Consider the following 21,961-nt stretch of genomic DNA (forward strand, 5'->3'; position numbering starts at 1 on the left):
ACTAGGGCTTTCTCCTTCACTCCTGCACCTTCAGCATCCCCGACTCGCTCAAAGTGTGCTTTGCTGCTCCGCCTTTTATGCTGCCTGGGAGAGACAAGTGGAGTCAGGTGTGAGTAATTAAAGAGGGAGGCTTGTCTTAGCCTGGCCTCATTAATGGGACAGTCTGCTGTAGAAAGGGGAGAGTCTGTTTTCTATGTCTGTGGTTTCCCGTTGGTAATCTTCATCCTCCCAATTTCTCTCCTCCTCGTCTCAGTGACTTTAGAAAAGAACAGAGGGGAGGAATTATGGGGTTGTAGTTTTCACCAGTAAGTTCAGGAAAATCTGGAAAATTAGTGTTGAGAAAGGAGGGGGCTAGTCTTGTTGTCGCTCCTGGTGAGTTGTCCGTGAGAAAGTGTCTGTGTTGGGAAGGTGGGGGGGGCAAATAAAGCATTAAAAAAAAGCAAACAAATATCTGTCAACTTGGGGCCTCTTCCATGATTTTGTGGAGGACAGAGAAGCCCATTTCTACAAACACGGAACCTCAGAAACATTCATATTCACTGACAACACGCCACAAAATAAGGGCCTGGACTCCTAGTCAGGAAAGAAACATAGTAAGGTATAGAAGACTCTGGTATCAAAGGAAACGTGACTTGAGGAAGGTGGTTAATAGTTAGGAGTAAAAGATAAAACCTTGGGGGCAACTGTTCATATACCGTAAGCAACAAGTCATAATGGGGGTACATGTTGGTTATATCTATATCAATGACGAATTGAATGTTGGAACTGTTTATGCCTCAGAATGAAAAAATACAGTTGGTAAAAAATATGCACTGTTCTTCCCGGTGCTGCTGAAAGTCCACCATGAAGGAACCACACATCTGTTCTACACACGCAAAGAGGCATGGGAATGGCTGGAGACCCAGATCCTCAACGGATCCAAGCCACAGCGATCACCGAAAGCATCAGCAGGGCGAAAACCGAGGACGGACCAATCACCACCACCCACAATCCCCCGGATCTGGAATCGGAGGAGTCATGGCGGCCTGAGGAGGGTAGCACAGAGAATGGGTGAACACATAGACTAAACGGCCTTTGCGCTGTTATGGACCGATTGACATATGGGGCTTGGTATAAGTGGCGGCTACCTAATGGTGAGAGTCTTGGTATCGCAGTTTGGGTAACACCCTATAATGGTTTGCTTTCAAGTTTTGCGCCTGGTTGGTGCCTGGTATGGGTTACAGGTGCTTCTAGTTGGGGGTGGGAGGGTAGGAGTATGGGCAGGGGGACGGGGAAGATGTTATTGACGCAGGTCTTTGATTCGAGCAATATCACCCCTTAAGGAAAGGGGGTGGTTAGGCCTCATCAGCAGTCATGACAGGTGCAGCAAACGGAAGAGGAATGGGCTGAAATGCGAGAACAACAGGGCACTGGAGTCACGGGTTAGGAACACGGGGGAAACACCCTCCCAGGGCACACGCAACAACCCCACTCGCACCAATGGTGCATGATAACCAGCTAACCCTACTCACATGGAACGTCAATGGGTTGGGCTCTGCGGTAAAAAGGCAGCCGGTACTCTAATACCTGAACAGGCACTCACCCAATATAGCTCTCCTTAATGAGACACACCTTATGGGCACGGACTGTAAGTTCTTTAGGAGATCCAATTATACAACCACCTTTCACGTGAGGTTTTTGAGTGGGTCACGGGGCACTATGATCCTCATACATAAACGGGTTCCATTTCAGCTGAAAGAGGTCTATACTGACCAAAGGGGACGTTTTGTGGTGATTACTGGGGAATCGGGAGGGTCTCCTGCGGGATTGTGGCATTGTACGCCCCCCTCCACTCACCCTCGAACTCCTTCACGACCTCTGGGAGGCAATGATGGGGAAACAGGCTGACAACTGGGTGTTGGGGGGAGATTTTAACGAACTGATGGATGTGCTCATGGATAGAACACAAGTAGGTAACAGGAACCCCGATGCCCAGACCAAACTTAACTCCTTTGCAGCGGCACTCGGTGGGTGGATGCATGGCGCACTCTACACCCCACGGAATCCAAATCCAGATACTCCTTCTCTAACGCCCACAAATCTCTGTCCCGAATATATAATTTCTTTGTTCCACAAGACATGTCACACATGCTGAAATCCACCACGTTTCTTGCCAGGGGCGTCTCGGACCACTCCCCCTTGATAATGACTATAAAGCAGCCTGAACCAAACCTCGCCCCACCTGGAGGCTCAATGTGTACTATCTCGGGATCCCAGAGGGGAATGAGGGTCTTGCCCAGAAAACAACCAAATATTTCTCCCTAAACGAAGTGTCAGTGGCTCGTCCCATAACATTATGGGAGGGTACAAGGCAGTACTCCAGGGGAGGCCCTTTCTCTTGTGATGGCACACCGTCGGCAACACGTTAGTGAGATTGCAGAAAAAGAGGAGGCTGCGGCTAGGGCCGAGGAAGTGTTTCTAGCTGCGGGGACGGTAGATTCTAGAGAGGTGATGATCACGGCCCAGGAAGCCTTTAAGAAACTGGCGCTAGGCAATGCCAGGACTGCTCTTTGGACCATGCGCAGCCAGATCTACGCCACTGGGGAAAGGCCGGCAAAACCCTTGCCTGGCTCGAAAGAAGGGACAGGAATAGGGGACATGTACGAGCCATTCGAGGGGCCGAAGGGGACCTGCTGCTGGAAGAGGCAGATAGCGGACGCATTTGCCACTTTTTACGAATGTCTCTACGCTCCCAGAGAGATCACAACGGGAAATGGGATACCGCATTATCTAGACTCCATTGAGCTCCCCAAGCTCTCTATGACCCAAACGGAGAAGTTGGAGGCTGAGGTTACGGAGGAGGAGGTGGCGGCCGCCTTGTCCCAACTTCAATCCGGGAAAAACCCAAGGCCGAACGGCTTCCTGGTGGAGACCTGGCAGCGAATGGGGGACTTAGTAGTTGGGCACATGCATCATATGTTGCAGTGCTCTCGGGCGGAGGGAAACTCCCACAAGACCTTAGACAAGCCCCTATTGTAGTGATCCCAAAGCCGGGGATGCTTCCTGAGTTCTGCACCTCATACAGGCCAATCTCACTCATAAACAGTGAAGGCCAAAATTCTCTCCCGGGTCCTGGCCAACAGAATGCTGGGAGTCATCCATTCCTTAGTGCAGCCGGATCAATGCGGGTTCATGCCAGCCAGATCCACCAGGATGAATCTGCGTAGGGTGCACTTCGTTATCAGCCAAGCCGACGCGATTAAGGATCCACTCGCTCTACTAGCAGTGGACTTTGAAAAAGCCTTCCACCCGGTGGGGTGGTCGACTCTGTGGGATATTGTGGACCCCGTGGGGTTTGGGCCCAATTATATGTCCTGGGTCAAAAAACTATACAATACCCCTGAAGCAGTGGTGCGGGTGAACATGATCTCCTCCATACCTTTCTCGCTGGGCAGGGGAACCAGACAGGGATGCCCCTTCTCGCCCCTCCTATTTGCACTGGCCATAGAGCCGCTCGCAATCGGGCTCCGGACGTCCCATGGTTGGACTGCGTTTGTGTGGCCCTGGGGCAGAGGTGTCTCGCTCTATGCCGATGACCTGCTCATCTATATGAGCAATCCTAGGGTCTTGTGCCAAGCGGTGACAACAATCCTTACTGAATACCAGCAGTTCCGTAGGCTCAAAGTTAACAAACAAAATACAATATTTATTCCCCTCCAGGGCAGGGCTGACGCGATCCTGCAAAACTGTCCCTACTCTGTCTCCGTTCAGAGTTTTGTCTACCTGGGCATCCAGGTCACCCCCAACCCAGATGAATTCCTCCAGCTTAACCTCCAAACGGTGGTGAGCAGATTTGAAGCGGAAGTCACCCACTGGCAATCTCTACCGATAAGTTAAATGGGAAGGGCCGCCCTCATCAGGATGCTCACGCTCCTGAGATTCTTTTATGTCCTTCAAAACGCCCCAATCCACGTACTCCGCATGGCCTTTCTACCCATAGAATCCACCCTCCGGAAACTCCTATGGGGCGGGAAGCAGCCCTGCATTGCCCTTACAACCCTTCAACGGTCAGTCTGGGAGTGGGGAATGGGCATAGCCTGTTTTAGGGCCTACTACTGGGCACCACAGCTGGGTGTCCTGAATGACTGGCTTCATGGGGACCCTGGACTGCCACATATTGGGAACGAGATCAGATGTATGGGCGAACGATCACCCTCTGGGCCCTGTACGCACCAGACAGTACAGTGTCCGACATGCCGGGGATGATACGCCAGATATGCACTGTGGGTAGAAGCGCTCCAACACATTGGATGGATTGGGCGACCGACACTGGGCCAACCTCTATGGTATCACAGGTGCGGCCCGGAAGTCAGATAAATGGGACATTTTCCCAGCTGGGAGGATCGGGGGATACGGACCCTGGCGGATGTCATACAGGATGGGCTAACATTTGGGTCGAAGGGTTTGGTTTGCCACCTGGAGACATATACCGACACTTACAATTGACACACACCCTCCGTGCCCAGTTCCCGAGGCTTGCAGACATTCCCAAGTGCTCCCCCATCGAGGTGAATGTCCTCCAGACCAGGATCCTGGTGAAACCCACATCAACATTGTACCAAGTGATTACAGCATTTGGGGCCCGAGATCTCACCCGCCTGCGGGAGAGGTGGGAGAGAGTGCTGGGCCCCCTGGAATCGGAAGAATGGGTGGAGGCACTGATGTTCCCGCAAGAAAAAGGCATAGACACCAAACTCAGGATTACACAATATAAGATATTGCTCAGGCCTACCACTCCCGGGCCTCGATGAAGAAATGGGGGGTGGTAGAGGACACAGAATGTCTAAGATGCCGTAGGGCAGATGGAACCTTCTTCCATATGATATGGGAATGTGGGGTCATACAGGATTTCTGCCAAAAATGTACCAATGAAATTGGCAGGGTCTTAGACCTCCCGACCCAGCTGGATCCCAAGGTGGCACTGCTGGGGATTTGGGGTGAAGGAGACTACATGTGATATGAGAAATCGTTCCTAGCAGTAGCAATGGGTCAGGTTAAAAGACTCATAGCCGCCACGTGGGGGGCATCAGAGGGACCGACCCTAAGCCGATGGAAAAATGAAATGGACTGATGTGCGTCCCTGGAGAAACGCATATATAACACCAGGGGTTGCCATAGGAAATTCTTGAAGGCCTGGGGCAAATGGACAGGACTCTCATAACGCTGGGACAATCAAACGTCACTAGCCTCCAGGTTATATGCCACTGTGGCGGACTCTAATTCCCCTGCTAGTGCTCCCATGCTTCTCCCTGCTGTGTACTTGAGATGCCCACATGTGCTGCGATGCGACCTGGACTTGTTCTTGTTTTGTTCTTCCTTTTTGACTGTACCACCTTCTTTTTTCCACATGTCACAAATGTGGGATACGCATATCCCTTGTTTGTTGTAAACCAATAAAAAGGATTTATTAAAAATAATATTGCCGTATAATCTCAAGAGGGATTGTAACACCGAATGAAGGGGCGAGTTAGAAGAAGGGCCATGCGTGTCTAGTGTAAGATTTTTCCTGGTGAAAACTCCAATTCAGCAATCGTTCTGAACATTTCGACCCAATTAATCCCGCGGTGGTCACAACTGATGCAGACGGGTCCGCTGTGTCCTCCGGCCAAACCATTAAAACAGTGTTTGTCGCATTTCTTCTCAAATTATACATGGCTACTGGGCTAGTGCTGAATCAGTAAGTGAAACCTTACATCAGAGTTGTCAGAGTCCACCCGGGGTCCGTTCTGGTTGCAGCGCTCAAGCATGGTGCAAAAGACTGGCACAAACCCAGCGTTCCACAGCAGACCACGCTTCACTGTGCACTTCCGTGCCACGCTCTGCGCTGGCAACGGGATTTTGAAGATGAGAGGGTGTTGCTGTGAATCAGTACCTCCAGACTCCGCAACAGTAGCCACAGCACACCACACTTCACGCTGCTTTCATTCAAACAGTACATTCTGATTTCCGCTAAGTGTGATAAAAAGGGCCTCTGTGGACAGTTGGAGCATCCTCTCGGTGCATCTGTGCATAAGAGATGGATAATGCAGGGGCTGGACAAATAAAGCATTGATAGCGCCTAGGCCAAATATGTTGGGTAATTCTGCCTCTGGAATCAGAAAAAATCACCACATAGCAGGCATTTAGTAAACTGTAATCCAAGGAATTCAACATTGGAACAACAAATGATTTGGGTATCGATTCCTAGGCGCTCTACAGCTGCTTTACTTCCTAAACCATATTACAGAAGGGGGATGTTATTATTACAGGAGGATTATTCTTTAAAAAAGGTCTGCACCTTTGATCTCGACTGTATATATTTACATTGTTAAGACCCAAACAAATCGGATCAATTAAATGGTAAAGCAAACCTGGCCTGTATTCTGTGTTTTTTAAGGTCTGACATCCGAATTGTTTTTTATTTATGAATAATGAAAATGTCCTCATTTCGCAGAACTAGTTCTGCTTCATGGTATGCCCTTGTGATACAAAAGTGCAATGCTAAATCTATATCTAATGTCCTAATCAAATGTTGGTTGGACTGCGTAAACCTTACATCCTTCAGAGGTTGGTAAACTGACAACCTGTTAAAGCTAATAATGTAATACAGCGCTTAGGAGGTGGATAAACGCTGCATGAAGCGCTACATAAAAATGTTAAATGCGTGTTTGGATTACCACTAATGGGGTATATTTAGCAGTGTTTCTATTTCAATTTCAACTGTAACCCATTTATTTTTGTTTTGTAACAGCACTTGCACTGGCAGAGCAAGGTTGTGAATGTTTGAATAGTAGCTTTGAGGATTTGAAAGATTTACCACATTGACTCCAAGTTCAGGTTGAATGAGTGTTCTAACTCGACATTGCAAACTCATCCTTGCCCCAGGTGAAGTTTTGAGGTGGAAGTATTTTACACACTGTTTTTATGATTAAAGTGCAAACTAAATTGTAAAAGTGAACTGATTTTCCATGGATATGTAGAAACACACCATATAGATGCACACTACACTGGAACTCTAAAAAATATGCGTGTGCAATGCAAGTATACATTCACTGCAAAAAGCCTAATTATTTCTTATAAAATATATTTTCCCCTCCCATTTGGAACTACGATTTCCATCTTATTACTAATATCCTAAAATTGTAAAAGAAAAGGTATGCATGCATGCTCCTCTCCATCAAAACATACAGACAAAAAACATCAGAAGTTTAACAGAAAGAAACCATTCCTTATCCCACATTGTGCTTCTTTCTTTCTGACTAGGTGTACACAGCTCAGAGAATACATATCTGTTTTCAGACGCTCAGAGTGGTGATCTGGTTTCTATTAAGTCACCTATCCTTTACACTGACCTCTGCTCTCAAACTGTGTAAATGGTACCCATTTGAAAATAAAAGGTGTCGTATTTACACGATTTTAATGCGTAAAAATGCCCGGTATGACCCTTATCTGGAGGCCTGCATACAATGTTCAGATCTTTCACTCTGTTTTGGTGAGGCTTTTGGCTGCTATTCCAGCTGTGACATACAATATTTGGATCACTTTCACACTACTTTCCATACCTGTGCCAGTTTCGGTACTCTGTTTTAGGCCTCACAAGCATCCACAAATCAATAGCGTCTGTGTTCCTGCTGGTACCTCGCTCAGCGTAACAGGCGCTTGTCGAGTGGTCTGTGTCTTTGCTGAGTGCCCGTCCCACGACTGCTCGTCAGTGGCCGCGCCACCAGCGAAGACGGTTGTCTTTTCGTTCTAGCCATTTACCTGACCAGAGCCTCTTACTCCGTCAAAGCACACACCATCCAGCCTCCAGATGGTTCCACGGCTTCACGTGGCTACACCTCCAGGACGTTGACGCTACAGAGGCTCACCTCTACATAGCAGTGTTTCTCCTCCCATCTTTGGAGTCTCTCCTCCTTTCTCACATCGCTCTCTCTTTATACATGTAATTTTAGAGAAAGGAATTATGTCTGTCTTCCTTGATCATGGTCTTCAGGCGATGTTCAGCATTACCTGAAGCCAATAGATTCAAAGAAAGATCTTTGTTAAGTATGGTTGTAACAAGGAATGCCAAAGCCTTTTTATTGTCCATGAATGCAGACTGGGTGGTTCGGACTGGCAGTTCCTTATTGAAATGGGACACGAGTTAGGTACCAGTTAGTCACCACTTACCCAGACCCCTGGGGTAGGCTCTTGCGTAGCGGGCTCAACTCCCTAGCCTCAAAGGGAGTGGCACCCTTTTGAGGAGAAGGGATGAATTGTTCCGATTCATCCCAGCTAATTAGGATATTTTTTGAGTATTCATCTTTCAATGTCCCGGCTAGTCAAGAGTATTCTAGGCAACCACAAGTGCGAGAAAGCAAGAAGCCCTGGCAGGGGAGTATACCAGGCAACAATAACTGTATGATATAAAGAGATCATGAAAGGGAATAATGGGACTAGGAGCCAAGCTATGTGGATGCCTCCATGTTGGCTGGCACATGAAATAAAGTACTTCCCTAAACACAAGTCTTTATCAAGTATGAGCCTGGCGCCAAAGGCGCCAGGACTGGCCCCAAGAGGGCCTAGGCAAAGGATGCCTCAGTTTGTTGGAGACCCGAGCTAAGACCCCTCCTGGCCCATGGGCTTGCCAGGGGGGTTTCTGGATGTGGGTCGTGACACCAGCAGACATGCGTGCAGGAGTCACCGTCCCACTCTGCACAGCACCAGAGTGCCCACCAACCCACTCCGCTGAAGGAAAGAAGACCACATACGGCGCTACTGGCACATGAGGCAGCCTACTGGGAATCCCGCACACTGGTGAATATAGCATGATTCAGGTTGTAAGGTGAGCGGGGTGCAGTTCGACGGAGCGTGCTCTCCAGGCGACGGGGCAGAATGCCAAGAGCCAGAGTCCGCTCCACACTGGACCATCATTGACATTGTGCCGTATGAACTCAGCACAGTGCGACAGCACTGCAGGGAGTCACTAACGGGTGCCGCAGGCTGCATGCAGCTAATAGCCCACACAGCGACTACGGGAAGCTCGCTCTCATCACAGAATCTCTCCCCTGAGGCTATTCCTACTTGATGCATCCATCACACAACCAGGGGAGAAGAAGCAGGCACAAAACAGTGATGGCAGACCTGAATAACGGCAACCTGAACAGTCATGGAGGTAGCAAGCATGTGAGACCCGCTTCCCGCAACACCCCCAACAGAAAGGAGCTCCAAGCGGGCATAGGGCAGCTGAAGACAGTAGACCCATGAGCTTTCAGGTGTTGGCACTGTGGGCCATCATTTCAGGAGCCTGACAGGGCCTATCAGGGAGCTGACCACGCAAACAGCAAAGTGCGTGGGGAGTGACAGCCACAGACATCCAGGTGGGGGTGACCTCACACGCCCTGACACACGGCAAGCAGAGGTGGCCATGAACCTACAGCAACTCCTCTAACAAGTGGCCTCTTACACGCGCGGTAGGCGAGAGCCTCCACTTACCACGCGCTTCCTCACAACTGTGCACAGCATAGGACATGAGGTGCAAGAGCACAGACTGTTGCTAGGGTACCAAGTGCGAAAACGTGAGGCTTGCCAGAGCGGAGAGCAGATAATACTTGGCCTAGTGTGTCAAAACCTCAATACAGCAACTAACACGCTGGACCCCCACACGGCATCAATCTTGCAGGGCTTCTGCCACGCCGCCGCAGGCAGGGAGTAATAGCAATCAGCAGACCCGCTGAGTATACCAGGTGATGACCATGAGCCGTCCATGAAGGCGGACAGCCGTCTGCTGCTAGAGGAAATTAGATCTATGAAGTGGAATTACAGAAACAGTGACGGATCTTCAGACCATTGTGAACAAAGTGGAAGATAAGATGAAGCACTGGAACACAACCAGCTATCCGCAGATCACCCTGAAATGAAGCTGGAGGGTTGCTTCTTGACCTCGGACATAGGGATGCGGATTCAGCAGCCAAAATCGACAACCTTGAAAATAGGGAAAGATGTTCCCATATTTTATTTGCATATTGAGACTCGAAGAATCATCAGGATAGACTCTTTTGACCCTGGAGCCGCAAGTTAAGGTGCTGGTCAGTCCACTCTTTGAATCGCCCCGACTCCAGAAATTGAATTTGACTGAATTCACAGGGGGCCCGGCCTTCCTAATGACCCGAGATGTGTCCTGGCTAAATGCCACAATTTTCGGCAGAAGATGGAAATTGTTCTGAGAGCGAGAGAAAAAGAGCTGATAGACTTTGAAGGGTTGCGCATTAAAATATATCGGGACTTATCAGCAACTACCTTGCTGAAAATGAAGGACTGTTGTCCACCGACGACATAGCTGCAAGAGCAAAACATCCGGTACAGATGGAGATTTCCCTTTTCGTTGAACTTTGAGTTTCGTGGTGAAAATACAGAATTGGGGGGGGGGTGAAGCAAACAGTGTTTTGCAACGCTTTACATCGGAAGACTGCAGTGCAGGCCCTGAAGCAACAAGGACTACTCGAGAGCCCGCAAAAGAACATGTAAACCCCAGCTGAGGCAAGGCCGTGCCTTCAGATCCAGAAAGTACCACTGATTCAACACCCCATAAACAGTTAGCCCTAAGCTATCACTTTGCTTGTCAGCCATGTGCTGAGAAGAGGGTCCTTGGGTCACATAGCACATTGGTCGGTGTGGGACCAGGTACCCAGCGTGCCGTGGTCTGAGGAAGAGGAGGGGAGGAGTTTGGAGTCTTCCTAGAAATGCTTTTTCATTGGTTGCAATGTTCTTCATAGAGTTTTAGTTCTTGAAAATCCACAAGGTAGCACCTTCTGAAGAACGACTGCTACATTCCAGGGCGAGGGTATCCATTTGTGTGGTCCTAGATTTATAGGGCATCTCCGATTATAGGAGAGATGGTTAGTTCCATTTCTCTGACGAGGGGGGAAAGGGACAATGGGATGAGGCACTACAAGGAATACATCGTACCCAGAGGCCAATGGCATATTTTGCAAATGGGGGCCGCAAATGTAGTAAGATGCCAAGGGCGGTTGATGAGCGGTTCCAGAGAAGCACCCTCCTGGTCATCCAGCAACTAGCTGCATTTGTGAGATTTTGCCTCTGTTAAAGTCCTGCGCTAAGGTTTGGATCTCTCAACGTTAAGAGGCCGAACTCGCTGCAATACGCTCAATGCTCCTGGGAGAGTTTAAGCTGTCAAGTTTAGACGTATTGTTTGTGTAAGAAACCAAGTACAAGAAAGGAGAGGAATACGATTTCAAAGGGAAAAGCCGCGGGGGGAGAATTTGGGCGTCTGGTCCGTCCAAAAATGCAGGAGTGGGAATATTATTATATCCAGCATCACTGGGCCTAGAGAACGCACAGATATATAAACACACAGAGTGTTGATGATTAGCAATCAATGGGTCTGTAGGACCGATAGCACTCATACTGTGCGCTGCATACATGCCTAACCAGCGACAGCTCCCGTTCTGTAAGGAAATCTTTATTTTCTTAGAATCCTAAGCTCTTTAGCCCACACAGGTTCTTCTGTATGTGCCCCTGTGTACGGATTCACATTCACTTAGCTTCTCTTTGTCGGCCTCTTGGTTTTATGTGCCGGTTCACATTTTCTTGACTTTTCCCGGTTAGCCTCTTGGCTTTGCCAAAATGTGTCACACATCCTCTGCCAGTCTTTGACCCTGCCACACTGCATTCATTCATAAAGTTCACTTTGTGGTGCTCATACTTTCATCAGCTCGTAGCCTGGCTGCGAAGGACCGGAGGGGGGTGGGGGTTTGTACTTCTGCTCTCTATATGGTAGAGGACCCCTGCCAAGATTCTCTATTATTGGTGCGTGGTCAAGCAATCAAGGCCTAGCTTCTCAGGAGGTGATGCAGGCTGGTTCTTAAGTACAGTGTAGTCCCCAAGCACCCACAAAGGAATGTCCGCACACTGTATTAGTTAAAACAGTCTTTATAAAATTAATATTCAAGGTTATGTACAATATCACGATAACTCACTTTGTACTCGGTTATCTATAATGGCAAATATACAGTTCTGCGTGGTACCACAATTACTACTAGATCTCTTTAAAGTGCATCAACTGTACGGTTAAATGTCACACAAATCAGTTCGTAAAGGAAACCCACAATAGATATAAGAGGAAAGTAGTTGGTTAGAACAATTGTCAGAATACTGGCCCCGATACCTCGACACAGTTCTGTGTGGAGATCCCCCCCACCTGGGCAACCTGTGTAATAAAGATATATCACAAGCCCAGTCCATATATTGTTCACAAGAGACTTTCCAATAGTTCTGCAACCCCAAAGTACCTGACATTGTAGCGTTCCTCGTCGGGGAATCAACAGCCTTCTTGAGTGCCCTCCCTTTAAGGCAGGAGTCACGGGTCGTAGAACGTCCGACGGAGAACAGGGTGAACTACGGCGGTGAAGTGGCAACTTCGTTCCTAGCGGTGCTAGTCGACGGGGAAGCGTAAACGTCCTGCAAGAAAGAGGAATGCGGGGCACCTCAGTGTCGATAGTTCTGGACCGCAAAGAGTTTGAAGAACTGTGGCCCAGCTAGGGCGTTGAGTCGTCGGTGTCTGTGGTCTTTGGGTGGCGGGAAACCCACCGGCGGATGCTTCTCGGCACGTCGACGGCCTGACCTTCTCCAGAGGATCAGACGGGAATGATGATGCAGACGAGAGCGTCCTTCGATCAAAAGTTCTTAAGCAACGGGAGCACAGCGGACCCGGTTGGCGACGGCGGTCGTCGTCCGTGGTGGACAACAGTCCGGGCGCTTCTCTTTGGGATTCCGTGGCAGTCCCGATCTCCGGCCGGCAGCCTATCATAGGTCTGTCTAGCAGGGAGCTTTGGCAAAGATCAGCTGGTGCACGATGGTCCCTCGTAGCTCGGGAAGAGGGTGCCTTACCAGGTCCTCTCTGGGTCAGTCCTTGGAGACACAGCAGCTTTCAGATTGATGAAGGAGAAGAACAGCAATTCTTATCTTCCAGCAGGGCTTCAAGTTCAAGCGTCAGTTTCACTTCAGTTACTCTCCGTAGTTTGGACCTGAGCTCTGAACACGATTTCTAGCAGTGAGAGGTCCCCAGATATATTGTTGATCTCCCATTCATTCCGCTGGGTCACACTTGAGCATCCAATCACTACGAAGGGCATTCAGCAGTCTGTCAGCCAATCAGGCGCATATTGCATTCAGGCCATTCTTCTCCATCCAGACACTCACAACACAGAATGTGGATTCGGACTAGTACCACGCCATTCAACACTACACACTGCATTCAAACCAGTTTTGGGCAGGGCTGTCTCAGTCATTGTGTCAAACACCAGAAGCCAGACATCCACAACAAGAAGTGCACATTCGTCACACACTCCATTCACCCAGGTCCCACCCACAGGCGTACCCACAACATACGGTCGTTGGGAAGGCTCCAGCCTGTCTGGTAGGCACTTCCCCACACAACCATATATGGAACTTCCACCCAACAGCCAGTCAGGGGGAAGGGACAGAGTCAGGGCTTCCTGGGACTTCGGGAAGATCAAGGTAACAGGCAATGGAAGGCAAGAGGCCACAGGGGCCATCTTGTCTCCATCAGGAATCTACTGATCCCAATGACAGAGTCTAGGCATCCCAAAATGGAGGACACTCAGGGCACCAGTCAATTCAGCACGGAGTTGCCACCAGCCTGTACCCTGCTCTGTGGGCCACACACAGGTGCCCAAAAACATACACTAGGGGCACAGGGTGCCATAGGGGTATCCATGGGTCCGTTCGTCAAAACCAAAAGAGAGCGCTGCACCGCCAGGAGTCCCACATGAACTCCTGCACGGAAAACTCAACAGAACACACGATAAAAGGCATTAAAGGACAAGGATACGGAGGCCCTATCACTCCGATGCATTTCCAGCATCACACTGGCCCACCCCGGTTTCATTCAGTTCGGTATTCAATATTGTGATCAGTCTTTCGGCATATGTAAATAGTTTTCTGTCATTCGCTTCAATTTGCTACATAACGCTTTAATTGCCAAGGGATACAAAGACTCTGTTTCCTAGTTCTGGAAATTCTCACACACAACTTGTCTTTCAGCTGCTGTGTGAATTAAACACTTGTGCAATGGTCCGCTGCTTAATTTCAGCTTGCGTGTCTGTTCTGACAATATGAATTGCTTTAACCATACTGCAGCGTTAGTTTTCAGTTTTCGCGTGCATGGCGGTCCTGGATTTTGGGGCTCATAGAAACTCACTGGCCTCTTTGAAGTGTCTTAGTTGCACGACAAACCTTGATGCTCACTGCTGCTGTTTCTGGCTTTCAACCGGGGCTTCAGACTGCCCCTTAGATCCTCCGAACGAGCAACCTTCGTCACAGTTTCCCACTTTACTGCTTTCTGCTGCGTGACCTCTGCCACATGGAGCACAAGCCTCTTTGCCACTCACAGGGTTGAATTCAGGCATCCAAGAATCCTCCGGGTCAACGCGCTCTGCCCCAGGCGACTTACTCTGGCTGCCACAGCCTTCGCTGCTACCATGCCTCCTCTGCTTCAAATTGCTCATACCTGTCGCTGCAACACATGACCGGTTCTCCTTCTCTTCTTTCCAGCCCGTATTTGCACCTATTTATTCCTACACATTAAATGGAGGGGAAATGCTCCTATGTGTCGGTTCCCTATTTTTTTTTATTGGGAAAATGTTAACTCCCTATTTTTCTAATTTAGGAGTATTTGCCAATTGTTAGAGAGTAAAAGTGGCCATTGCACCCCGTCTCTGTAAGGATATATAGTTGATTGTTGAAACATCTTGCTTTCCTATGACTTATTCAAGAAGGTATTTCCTAAAACAGACATGGAGGTGTTGTAAGTGTTGGGGAATTGTTTGAATAGTTATCTTTGTTGATTTTTACTAGTTATCTGACTAGTTACTGTCCTTTCTTGCTTAATTGTGCCTTGGATTTTGTCTTTGCAGGTTGGGATCTATCTTTTAGAAGCCAGTTTAAGCAAACCTGACTTTCTCAGTTGCGGAAAGGGAAGAATAAAAAAGTCTTCATTGCTGATTCAGAAACTGATGGAAAAGCTCTTTAACTTTAAAATTCCAGGTACAAAAAATAAGGAGCGTCTGGAGCCACTAAGCTTTGCTATTCATTGAAAATGTAATTGAAATGTCCACTATGGGGTGGAGAATTGCCAATGTGATCTGTGAAAAGACAACTCATAGATGCACCTAAGGTGTTGGGTTGTGATTTATTGCTGATTTCATACTTGCTCTCATTTGAACCTCGAAATAAGTGTTATGTTCAGGAAATCATTTTTGAAAAGCATTTTTCAGACGGAATGTTAAACTGGTAATAAGAGAAAAATATGCAAAATTGAATAATATTTCTGAAAATCAGAGCAGTCTTCTTAAGTGGGATGTTGATATTGTTTGCATGTTCATTATGTTTTACGCATAATCTTATTTTTTATGATCAATTGGTCATATTTAATTTTTTTTCTACTAGTCATTTTTTCACTTTGCGAGACTATCCTCCCTTTGGAAGGGGATGCCTAAAGTTTACCTTGCAGTGCACTGACGTTTACCTTGCAAAAAAACGCTCAAGGAGTAGTCCCATACACAGTCCTAACTCTGTGGGACACAGCTGCAATATAAACAAAGAATGTTCTTAGGACTGGCTTATCTACGGAGGTTATATGATATACCATAGAACCTTTGTCACCAAATAGTCCTACGATAAAATGTTACATTACCTCAATAATATATAATGTTATTTACCAAGAAAGCCCTTCCTCTACATTGACAGTGTGTGACCAGCTGTAACGTGGGGAACTGAGGTGAGCGCATCAGTGCTGTAAAACAGAATGCTTTATTTTTCAGGTTCATCCAAATACCCCTGTCCACTACCAGGAGTCCAAGCCTGAAGAAAAACAAAGAGGTTTAAATTAATATATGCATTCAAACATGACTGACAAATGCAATGTAAATAACAAATGGCAAATACACTTTGAAGGTAAACAATATAACACAACTTTTTTTTATAAAGACAACATTGAGAGAGTGTGCTCACCTCTTACATGCCACTCTGGCTTTATCAATGCTTCTACAATCTTCCAAAACAGCCGCACCCAACTCCTTTCTTACCGTTATGGTACCTTCAATCTACTGTCTCTCTTAGGCACTTATCCTGATTTCCTGCTCCAGACCATGTCCCCTTCAGACACTCTAGTCAGCCTGGCCTTTTTCTACATGTCATACCTCTTCTTCATCAACTCCTTTTTGCTGTCCACCCTTTCTCTCAAAAGACATTGGTCCCAATCCACACATTTTGATCTCCCCAGACACGCTGGACTAATTGCAGTTAGCAGCTCTTATTCAGAGCTAAGCTGTAGGCGTATACCCCTTTCTCAAGCTCTTCTTCACAAACCTTGCCTTCCTTCACTGCCATCCGTACACCATGCATGATAGTACTGTTGAACTTTTCAACCATCCCATTGTTCTCGGGATGGAAGAGAGATGATTTGTGATGAACAACGCCTATGCTAGTCAGACATTGCTTCATAATTTTGGGCGTAAATTGTACACCATTATCAGACCGAATTTAGCTTCAAAAGCCCTCCCTCTGGAATATTTGATCCAGAACAGACACCACTGCACTATAGTCAGCTTCCTGAACAACACATGTCGCTGCCTACCTGGAGTACACTTCCATAAGAACAATACTGTATGTCTTCATCCCTTGAGTAACCGTTATGGGTCCCAAAATATCAACAGCTACATTATCCAAGGCATTTTATGGAAATTCTACAGGCTTCAAAGGTTGAACACAACACCTCAGCGTTTTGTCAGAGTCTCCACATGAGATGCAATCTTTAACCAATCTTTCCACCTGGTTGTCTATACCCAGCCACCAAAAATGAGCTCTTAAATGCCCTTTGGTCTAAGACATTCCCAGGTGGACCTCATGGGCAGTTTCTGAAAACTTGTACCAGACACCCTACAGAGGAACCGTGCGACCAGATCTCAGCAGACAACTCCCTTCTACACGGAGTTCATCTTTAACTCAGTGAAAAAGCATCAACACCCTCCTCACTTGATCAGTCAGATTAGTTATTTTGAACAAAATTCTTCACCTTACTTAACTGATCATCTGCTGTGACCCACCCAAGGATCCTTTGCGACACACCATCCCTAGCCTTTGAGCTAAATTAAGTACAAATACAGAAATGCCTTAAACTTCTTAATGGTCCTAGCGACACACAAGGCTTCCGTGTCTACCGAATTATTTCTCCTCCACCCGTATTGGGCACTAGGAGGCAAATGCTATGACTTTCTCACTCCGATTCTGCTTTTGGAGCAAACCCGCACCAAGACCAGTATTGCTGGCATCCGTTCTCACAAAGGTCTCGCAAACAGTATCAAAATTGCTCAATATAGTTGCATTTACAATACCCTTTTTGGTGTCCCCAAATTCCTTTTGAGATTGCACAGACCATTCAAACAGAACATCCTTCTTACAAAGCCCTAATATGTGCCTAGACCTGTCTGCAAACCCTTCTACAAATTTGGCATAATATTCGACCGAACCTAACCATGACAAAACAACCTGTTTGTCCATGGGTGGCTCAATTCTTACAATGGCGGAGACTAAACTATCTTTTGGTGCAGCGCCTTGCGCATTTAGCTTTTGACCCAGATAATCGATCTCATCAGCCCTGAATCTACACTTGCTCTTTTGTAAAGTCACCCAACACTGCTCAATCAACCCAAGCCACTCATCAGTCTTTCATCATGTTCTTTTTCTGAGCAAGATATCATCTTGATAAAAACCAAACGCCACCAATGTCCGTAAACAGTTTATGCATCATGTGTTGAAAGAACACTGCAGCCAATACTAGCCCAAAAGGCATCTGCATGTATCTGAAAGTACCTTCTTGTGTAATTAATATGGTCAAGTCCCTGGAAGATGGCAAGATCTAAAGTACTAAAGCATTTGGCACCAGTCATCATGCCTACCATTTCCGGATTATTTGGTAGAGGGAATTTGTCCACTAACACACACTTATTCAAAGCTCTCAAGTCAACACAAAGCCTAACACTGCCATTTCCCTTATGCACTACGACAGCTGGGGAAACTCACTCTGAAGCTTCTACCTCCTCTATGATGCTTTTAGCTAATCATTTTTGTTATCTCCTTTGAAACTTCTTCTCTCAATGTAATGGGGACACAGAGAGCTTTAGAGCCTACAGGAACACCATCACACGTAAGCATAATCTTGTGGGAAAAACCCTTTAGACAACCAATATTCATTTCAAACGCACTCAAACTTATCTTCCGGCTTGACCAAAAATTCTAAAATGGCAGCTCAGGGACCTTGGGGTCTATTACAATTCCTAAATCTGACTGTTCAGACCAGCCAGAAGACTGCCGACTCTTTTATACACATACATATGAGCTGCCATACCTTTACCAAGACAGCTAATATTGGCTTTGAAATAACCCAAAAACTCAATGTATGTAGCACCATATGCACTCACCTTTGCCCTGGGTTTGCAAAGAGTTTCTTCCTTGAAAATCCTCCATACATTATAATCCAGAAACGTGTAATCCGAGCCAGAATCAACCATCATATTCACAGAATTTCCATTAATGAGAATATCAGCATGGGGTTTTGTCCTTTTCTTATTTTCTCCACCCATTTCACTGACAGACCAGGCTACTCCTGTAATCTCTGGCTTCATCATTCTCTTCACCACTTTCCCCATCCCGATCAGTTGAAATCACCTTAACCACATCTATTACAAAATGTTTACAACACCTAGGGCAATTACCTTTCTTATTGCATTTCAAACACATCACTGCCAATGCCAAACAATCAACTGCATTGGCATAGTGCGATAAACGTCCAGATCTAAAGCACTTTTTCCCTTTAGACATCCCCAAACTTCTTTCTTGGGTTTGTTATGCTCTATAGATTTGTTGCTTTTACTTTTTGCAGCATAAGGGTTCTTCCCAGGACCACCATGGCAGCCAGCATTCACAACATTCACAGTGCTCAGCAATTGGGTACTGTTCAATTTCAAATCCAGTTCTTTGACACAAGCCATAGTGTGCAATTCTTTTTGCTATGTCAAGGACTTCTTCCAGCGAGGGATCCACCTTAGTCCAGATCTCCCCCCTTGTTTTATTTTCCTTCACCTTGAGTATGAACTGGTCTCTTTAAACTTTCATCATGGGTGATGCCAAGTGTACACGTATTGGCCAATTCACAGAGAGCAGTGATAAACGCCCACAGATTTACCTTCCAACTCGCTCTTGGTACTGAAATCGTACCGTTGTAATATAATGCTGACTCTCTTCTCATACTCCTTGTCAATTTTTTTTATAATGGTATCAAAAACATTTTGCACTTCGATGGACTCCTCATCACCAGCAGCTGGTACACAGAGATCAGGCAAGCTTTTAACAATTAATCTCCGTTAAAATCCTAAACTGTGCATAATCAGGGCTCAATGCCTCTCTTTGCTGAAATTGGGGCCATGCACAACCATGACATATTCTCTTTCCATACTTCCCATTTGACCAAGGGCTCCCCATATATGGGTAAAAACTGTACTAGTAACGCCCTCATACTGCCCACAAAGAAAAGTATGTGCAAAATACAACTCGAACACCTAACAGCAAAATAAACTGAAAGTCAAACCACAGAGAGTAAACATCTGTGAGCAGAGAAGAGTTAAACATTCAAGACTTGCCTGAGCATTACCGGAGACAAAACACAGACAACACCCCTCAATTAGAGCGATATCAAGAAAAGTGTAGCGTCAACCTTAGTAGATGTGAAGGGAATGACAATGCAGAGACAGTACAGTTATTTGAGTCCTCTTCTATCCTTTACTCTTTCATGCCTGCTGAAAGCTTAAATAAAGTACTGTTGCAATTACTAATGAGCGCACCAGCGCTGAGGAGAATAAAAGCGGGAACTGTGGCGCTGCAAAGCCACTACAATCTGTGCTCCTGTCCAACTCCACTAGCCAAGAAGAAGTACTGTTGCCAAAGACGCAGCAGGCGCAAAAGATGCCTCAGCACTTCGCTACGCATGTCCTACATTGGGCGCATGTGCCGGAGATCGAAAGGTCCTTTAAAAAAAAAAAAAAAAAAAATGTTTAGCAGCAGCCCAGCGAAGAGTGTCACAGAAGACACAAGGAAGCTTTTTCCCTGTTGACGCGCCATCGATGGTCCTTAGCAGTGGGGCACTTCTTGCACCCGGGCGGGTCTCTGACGAAGTGGATGCTTCGCAGGATCAGTTGGCTTCCCACTGCTACAACAGTTTGTTGCTGCATGGGCCCCGACCCGGCACTCCCCGAGTGGACTGTTAGGTAAGTATTGGGGCAGTCACACTGTGTGAGACTACACAACACTTATCTGCTTGGTATTAGGTAACCCACCTTTTGGTATAGGTCGGTACTAGACAAGTTGGTAGTGTAACTGAGCAGCCAAGAGGGCTAAATGTGTGCTTTAGAGCTGTACAAATGAAATCCGTAAATACGAGCCAAGTAACATACTCAAGATTTCAGTTATAAATAGTTATTTATTTAACTAACATTTTTAAATAAGCGCTCTTTAAAAAGGCAATTCAGGGGCGCTGTTGTGCAGCTGAAGGAGATGGCCGCCTGATCATGTGGCTCTGGTCCCACCAGTAATCCTTGAACGAATACATCCTGACGTATGTCTAATACAGCTCTGAAATCAACGGGCAAATGAAGGTATCTGTGTACAGAATGTCCAAATGTGAGATTCCGTGCCTGGCCAGAACCAGAATTGTGCTGATCTGAACCCTGAGGCCGAGAGTGTCGGCTGAGCCCGCTGCTGGGACGCGCTGGAGCGAGGGGCCGAGGCCTGAGTTTGAAATAGCAACTGTGCTCCGGATGAGAAGCGATGACAACGTGGACTGCCTCACTGAACCCGACAGCCTTGGGGCCAGCTGAAAGTAATCAAGAGACCTGGAGGTGGATTGGGCCCTGCCAGCTGTGGCGGCCTCTCTCGGAGCCAGAGGAATTAACCAGTGGCAGATTTAAGGCAAAGGGCCCCGTGGGCAAAAATAAAAAAAGGCCCAGGGTGGGTGGGGCATAGAGGTGAAGCCTAGAGTGGGCAGAGATGAACTTTAGGGAAAAAAGCTTCATTTTTCTAAGTTGTTTTTTTTTCCGATTGTTTAGGGGTCTGACCCTAGCCGGAGGCAGCTGGGCCTCTTCGCCAGGTTTTTCTGTCAATGGTGGTAATATTGAATAAGACATATAAGTGCCTTGTGTGCCTAACAGTCCCACAGTGTTGTGATTTTATCCTGTGTATGTGTTCAAGAGCCTCAAGCAAGGGAAGTAGGTCGGGCAATCAGCTGCCCCTATGTTGGCTACTACACAGCAACATATGTCTTACTTTCATGGCATTGAATATGCACTTTGCCTTGTCTGCATGTTACAGGCTGCCCTTTGCCTGCTTCCGTCACCTTAACTGAAGACTTTAAATGTGCGCTTTGAAGCAGGTTACAGACTGGCTTTGATGGCACCCAACATCCAGCAGTGTTATCACCTCTTTTGCTTTGGTTTCATCTGCGTTAGCACTTAGCTGACAGAGCAATTACAAACTTTTTAGTGTCAGTTTAGTGTTTCAGTTCCACTCTGGCTGCCTGCCCCTTGATACTAAAGAATATTCTTATTTAAGGAACGCAAGGGTGCTACACACAGCGTCCACACCCTTCCCACACCTGTAAGCAAGTGAGGGTCCATTCATATTGAAATGTGCCCCCACAATCTCTAACAAATATTTAGCCAGGCCCTGTGAGCGAGCTAAAGCTGCTCTTTGTTATTCCAATGTGCCTGATTTCCACCAAGCAGGGACAAGTGCGTGTCTGTTGTGGCTAGTGTGAAGTAATTTGGAAGGTGTCACAAGGACATGGCAGGGCCTGCTCGCTCTTTGTCTGTCA

At 47.0% G+C, this 21,961-nt stretch overlaps 1 protein-coding gene across 1 annotated transcript in view; it reads left to right on the plus strand.

Moving 5' to 3' along the window:
• The window catches only part of SHPRH (SNF2 histone linker PHD RING helicase), a 1,474,452-nt gene that overhangs the window by 35,288 nt on the left and 1,417,203 nt on the right, over positions 1–21,961 (plus strand). Inside the window, exon 3 of the mRNA XM_069606718.1 lies at positions 14,955–15,084. Coding sequence (XP_069462819.1) covers positions 14,955–15,084 — 130 coding nt within the window. The remainder of the gene's footprint in view (positions 1–14,954; positions 15,085–21,961) is intronic.

The sequence above is a fragment of the Ambystoma mexicanum genome, chromosome 4p, assembly GCF_040938575.1.
Source record: "Ambystoma mexicanum isolate Mex_15411 chromosome 4p, UKY_AmexF1_1, whole genome shotgun sequence".
NCBI lineage: Eukaryota > Metazoa > Chordata > Amphibia > Caudata > Ambystomatidae > Ambystoma > Ambystoma mexicanum.